The 6,851-nt window shown below is 32.4% G+C and overlaps 1 protein-coding gene across 1 annotated transcript; it reads right to left on the bottom strand.

The window, feature by feature from the left end:
* Window positions 1-253: 253 nt before the first annotated feature.
* Window positions 254-664, bottom strand: LOC102662274 (uncharacterized). The gene has a single exon (XM_006574071.1). The coding sequence runs from the start codon at window positions 662-664 to the stop codon at window positions 254-256; it is 411 nt and encodes a 136-aa protein (XP_006574134.1).
* Window positions 665-6,851: the final 6,187 nt, after the last annotated feature.

Below are 6,851 nucleotides of genomic sequence, written 5' to 3'. Positions count from 1 at the left end.
TTTCCATATTTGACTATCGCATTTTTTGTTGCCATCACCACCGTGATACCACCAATGTTGTTATCACTGCCACCACCAACACCAATATCACCTTCGTCACTGCCGCCACAAACACCATCAACATCGTTCCAACCACCACCACCACACTACCACCACAGGCTACTGACACCAACACCTACCACCACTACCATTGTCATTAATACCACTGCCACTACCGCTACCGCCAATACCACTTATGTTACCGCCACCACCCTTAGTTGGCCCCACCATCATTACCATCACCATCATCACCGCCACCACCACCAATACCACCGTTATTCCCACCACCACCAATATCACTTGTCACCGCCACCACCGCTACCACCACCATCATTGCCACCACCGACATTATTACTACTACCACCGCCACCAATGTCACCAACATTGCCAACGCCATTAACACCACCACTACCATTGCTACTACCACCTCTATCATCACCACCACCACCACCATTGGGTCGTCCCCACCAACAATGTCACCACCACCACTATCGTCATCGCTACCGCCAACACCACCACTACCACTTTTACTATCATTGCCACCGCAACCACTACTAGGATCTCTAATATCGTCGTTGCTGACACCACCACCATCATCATTGTCACCAACCCCACACAAAAGCATTCTTAAACTAATGTTAATATAATATGAAACTTTCAAATTGATTTTATTTTAAATTAATCATATTTTAAAACATGGCTTTAAAATTTTTTGAAACTAAAACTAAAAAATAGTTGTTAGTTTTAAAAATTTTGAAACTCAAACTTAAAAACCACCTCAAACACAACCTAAAAGAATTGTTTTTTATGTATAATGGTGTTCATGAGGATTGAACCTAAATAAAAAATAAATAAATTTAATTACCATGAATTATTATCACGAATCACATTTTTTTAACAGATAAATTTAAAACTGTAGACAATAATACTATATTTTTATTTTCATAATATAAATATAATTTTTATTGAAAAAGAAAAGATATAATTGTACTTAATGAATGCATACAATAATTAATAGTAAATAAATAACTAAAATTATTTATATATTTTAAAAAATACTACTCATTAACAATTAATAAATGCATTATTCTTTTGTCATATGCTCATTTTATTATTTTAATTTTAAATATTCTTTATGAGAAAAAATAATTAAAAAAACCAATATCTATGTATTTAAATATTAATTCATTGTTTTAATGCAATTTTCATATATATTTCAATATTTACATAATATTTAATTATTTTAATTTAATATCAAAATTAACAATTAATTATTAGAATTGTAAAATAAATTACATGTTACTAATTAATATCAAAATTATTAAAATTAATATTTAATTATAAATTCTATAATAGTATTAAAGAACAATACTTTTAAAAACATATATTTTAGAGTCAATTGTTGGATCAAAGAGTTTGAAGACTAGTTTTAGGATCTTTAAGTCATAAGATCTGTTGGGTAGGATCTTTTAGTCTTAGGATCTTTTGGTTTTTATAATTTTGCAATGCCAAACAAATTTTTAAAGATGTGGCATTTGTATTGGATGTTTTTAGACTAAGCATGTTCAGTGTTTAGACTTAGTTCCTCTTATCCATGCTTAGTGGCTATCAAACATGAGAAGATATATGGATTGATCTCAAAGTTTCTAAGAAGCAATTAGTTCAAACATTGTGTAATAAACTACCAAGTTTAAGTAATCAATTACAAAATGTTAGAACATGCAACAGAACTTACTCCTCTTGAAATATTGGCAAGTTTTATCGAATTAATCAATTGCCAAGGTTTGTAGCTCGATATAATCAATTACCACATAGTGTAATCGATTAGATTGTGTCTAGAAACTTAGGAGCTCTCTATGTTTCAAAATAAGTGATTAATGCAGTTGATAATCGATTATTTCATAAACCATAGAAGCTTGAGAAGCCCTCTACTTGGGGATGCAAAACAAGAGGGATTTGAATGAATTAATTTATCACCCAAGTTGTGAATCGATTAAATCTATTTTTTCTATTAAAACTATATATAGCCTCCCTTGTTCATTCTCATTAGTGACTCTTAATTAGATCTTATCTTTTAAAAGTACTTTCTAAGAGTCATCTAAGGGAACCACTCTAAATTTCAAATGATAAATTCATATGATCAAGATTCATTCATTCTTCATCATGGTTTAAGCAAGGAAATAAAGGTTTGAAGATATTGTGATCTGCACATTCAGGTGTATTCAATCCTATTTTGATTTCTAACTAGTTTTTTTACTTTGATTAAGGTTATCAGGGAGTTTATATGAGTCAATAGGATTTCAACTCCTAATCTTTCCTTGTAGGGTTTAAGAGAAGAGTATTATTTTAGGGAATTACTTGTGCATAGTATTTGTACTTGATTACCTATTAGTGGAAGTTCTAAGGGTTTTAGAACAAATGGATGTAGGTCCTTCTAGGATTGAACCAATATAAACCTTGGGTGTGATTCTCTCTTTCTTTAAACCTTTTCTTTGGCAATCATCTTGGTAATGAAATTGTTGTAAAAGGTCATAATACTCTATTTTTCATAGAATTGTGTATTCATTGTTTTCTTTGTTGAAAATCTTTATTATCTTCTTTTTAAGAAAACTTGATCACATTGATGGGTTAGTTTTAATTGTACCCTAAAGAACGGATTAGTAAATATTTGAAAAGAATTTATTCAACCCCCCTTCTAGATTCCTGGTTATTCTAACAATTGGTATTACAGCTAGGGTCTTGAAAATTAATCAAGATTTTATCAAAAGTTTTTGATATGGCTTGAAATCAATTACCATTGCGGAAGGTGCATCCATTAATAAACTTCCACTCTTTTGTGGCATGCACTATCCTTTTTGGAAAGTTCGAATGATAATTTTTATGGAATCTATTAATAAAGGCATTTGGAATGCGGTGGTAATGGTTACGCAATTCCAACCCAAGTTGTTGAAGGCAAAACTATAGAGAAACCTTTTGAATCATGGTCTGTAGATGAAATTAGAAGAGTTGAATATAAATCTAAAGCCATGAATATCATTCATTCATCCTTGAATTGTGATGAATTTTCAAGGTGTCAGCATGTATTACGACAAAGGAAATATGAGATCTAATACAAGTGACTCATGAAGGTACTCTGGAAGTTAGAGGAGAAATGAAGAATTCTCTCATTCAAGAGTATAAAACTTTATGGATGCAACAAGGAGAAAAAAATGGAGATGTTCAAAAGAGGTTCCCTCATATAAAGATACTGAAGTCCCTTAATATAACTTGGCAACCGAAGGTCACAAAAATCTTTGAGTCCAAAGATTTTACCTCCATTACACATGCTGGGCTGTTTGGAAAATTAAGAGAGTATAAAATTAAGATGCCTAGGATGGCAAAAAAGGAAGCTAAGGAGAAGAAAAGTAGAGGCTTAACACTAAAATCCTCCACATAATCTAGTGGTGAGAGTGATGAAGAAAGTACAAAAGGTTTTGAGAGAAAGAATCTAACATTGATTGTTAGAAAATTCAAGAAGTTTGTGAAGAACATAAATCCCAAAGTAAGATCCTTTCAACACAAGAAGAAGCTTAAGAAGAACAACTCAACCTCCTCTAATTTTACTTGTTTTGGGTTGGCAAACCAGGTCACATAAAATTGGAATGCTTCATTTTCTCAAAGAAACAATAAAGAGGAGAAAAGAAGCCAAAAGCTCATAGTAAGAAGAAGAAGGCTTACGTAGCATAGGATGAGAATGCTTCTAGTACTTCAAGTTATTCAAGCAATGAAGAAGAGGCAAATCTCTGTCTTATGGCGGATCGTGAAGTTGAAAACACAATAAGTGCTTCTGATTCTAAAACTAATCTTGATGAAATTATGATCAACTTTTAGATGTCTTCAATGAGATAAATGAATAGGCTCGATAGTTATCTCAAGACAAGAACACTCTCAAGGGAAAGTTGAAGTGGCATGTGGATAAGATAGTGAGTTGTCAAGTTTCAAATTGAAAAAATGAGGAACTTGAAAAAGCATTAGAAAACTCTTCTTACAATGACAAAACTATTTCCAAGTCTTCCCCCTCCCAATGTGAAATGTGCAAGGAACTTAAATAAAAAAAAATTAATATTTTCTAAAAACCCTGTTCAAATTCACAATGGGAAGAGATAATGTAGAAGCACTTCTTGCACAACAAAGTGCAAGTTTAAAAAGGAAGGACTTGGCTATACTTTTGGCAAGAAACAAAAGGCTTTTGAAAAAAAAATCAACTTTGTCAAAGCATCTAGTACTCCTTTTATAACATGTCACTATTGCATGCATAAAGGTCATACATATAAAAATTGTGTGATTAGGAGATATGGAGTTCCTAATGGGAAGTATAGATGGGTTCCCAAAGAAACAACAAAAGTTACTAACCAAAAAGGACCTAAAATCACTTGGGTACCTTAAAATACCCTCTAAATTGTTTTATAGGTATGCCTTGAAGCCAAGGAGCTTATGTGGTATTGGACAGTGGTTGTTCAATGCATATGATGGGGGGAAAAAGCAAATTAGTCTCATTGAAAGCAAAAGAGGGAGGGTATGTAACCTATGGGGACAACAACTAAGGCAAAATTCTTGGTATAGGTAATATTGGAAACTCATTAACTACCTTGATAGATAATGTTTTGTTTGTGGATGGATTGAAGTGTAACCTTCTAAGCATTAGCCAATTGTGTGACAAAGGTTATAAAATTGTTTTAAATGAAGATTATTGCACTATTTATAATTCAATCACCAATAAAATTGAGTTTGTTGGCAACCAAATAGGTAACACCTACATGCTCAATATTGATTATGTTTCATGATCACATTTGACATGTTGAACTAGTAATGATGATATTTCTTTGCTATGGCATAGAAGGGAACCACTTAAACAAACTCATATCTAAAGAGCTAGTTAAGGGACTTCCTAAGCTTAAGTTTATGAAGGATGGTTTATGTGATCCATGTCAAAAGGGCAAGCAATATAGAGTTTCTTTTAAATCTAAAAATATGATTTGAACCTCTATACTACATGAACTCTTGCATTTAAACTTGTTTGGTCCTTCTAGAACTATGAACATAGGACGAAACTATTATGTCTTAGTGATTGTGGATGATTATTCTAGATTTACATGGACTTTGTTTTTATCCTTTAAAAACAATGCTTTCAAAGCTTTTCACAAACTAGCCAAATTGATTTAAAATGAAAAAGATTAAAAACCAAAGCTTTGAGAAGTGATCATAAGGGTAAATTTCAAAATGAGGATTTTGAAACTTTTTGTGAAAAGTATGATATTAATCACAATTTTTCAAGTCCAAGAACTCCTCAACAAAATGGAGTTGTGGACATGAAAAATATATCTCTTGAGGAATTAGCAAGAATTATGTTAAATGAAAACTATCTACCTAAATACTTTTGAGCAGATGCAGTAAGTACAACTTATTATGTTCTCAATAAAGTGATTATAAGACCTATTTTAAAATTGACACCTTATAAGATTTGAAAAGGTAGAAAACAAAACATATCACATCTCAAGGTATTTGAGTGTAAATACTTTGTTTTAAATAATAGAAAATAATCACTTGGCAAGTTTGATGCAAAAGTTGACCAAGGTTTATTTCTAGGATACTCATCTACTAGCAAGACATATAGAGTTTTCAATAAAAATTCATTAAAGATTGAAGAATCTATCCATGTTGTATATGATGAATCTAATCCCCAAAAGGAGGGAAAGGTGAATGTTTTTTATGATGATGTAAGGAGTCCAAGGGAAGCTTATCCAAAGAGTGAAGAGGTGGTGAGTAATAAACCTTAAGAAAGACCCTTATCACAACACAACATTTTTCCCAAGGAATGGAGAACACTAAGGGATTTCTCTATGGACAACATAATTGGAGACATAGAAAAGGGAGTAACTACTAGACACTCTTTGAACTTGTTTTGTGAACATACTGCATTTGTGTCTCAAGTAGAACCCATGTCTATAGAGAAGGCACTTAAAGATGAGTTTTGGATAATGTCCATGTATGAGGAGTTGAACCAATTTAAAAGGAATGATGTATGGGAATTGGTATCTTATTCTAAAGATATGAACACCATTAGCACTAAATGGGTGTTTAAAAATAAATTGGATGAACATGGTTTGATCATTAGGAATAAAGCAAGGCTAGTAGCCAAGGGCTATAACCAACAAGAGGATATAGACTTTGGTTAAACCTATGCACCGGTAGCTAGATTAGAGGTTGTAAGATTTCTATTTGCTTATGCTTGTGTTATGGATTTCAAACTATACCAAATGGATGTCAAAAGTGTTTTCCTAAATGGATACATTGAAGAGGAATTTTATGTTTCCCAAACACGGAGCTTTTAGGATCATAAAAATTCAAATCATGTATACAAGCTTAAGAAAGATCTTTATGGACTTAAACAAGCACCAAGGCAATGGTATGAGAGACTTAGCAAGTTCCTTCTTGAACAAAAGTTTGAGAGAGGTAAAGTTGATAAAACGCTTTTCATTAAAAAGTCCTCTCATAACATTTTACTTGTGCAGGTTTATGTGGATGACACCATTTTTGGTTCCACTAACAAATCTCTTTGTGAAGATTTTGTGCACAAGATGCAGGGGAGTTTAAAATCTCAAAGATGGGGGAGTTAAATTACTTTCTGGGTCTCCAAATAAAGCAATTGGACCATGGAACTTTTCTCCATCAAACAAAGTATTGCAAGGAACTTCTCCAAAACTTTGAGATGGACAAATGCAAGGAGGTTGCAACTCATATGGCTAAAAATTTCTACCTTAGTGTTGATGAAA

The sequence above is a fragment of the Glycine max genome, chromosome 1 (genome assembly GCF_000004515.6).
Source record: "Glycine max cultivar Williams 82 chromosome 1, Glycine_max_v4.0, whole genome shotgun sequence".
NCBI lineage: Eukaryota > Viridiplantae > Streptophyta > Magnoliopsida > Fabales > Fabaceae > Glycine > Glycine max.
This window is presented reverse-complemented; position numbering and strand designations above follow the sequence as displayed.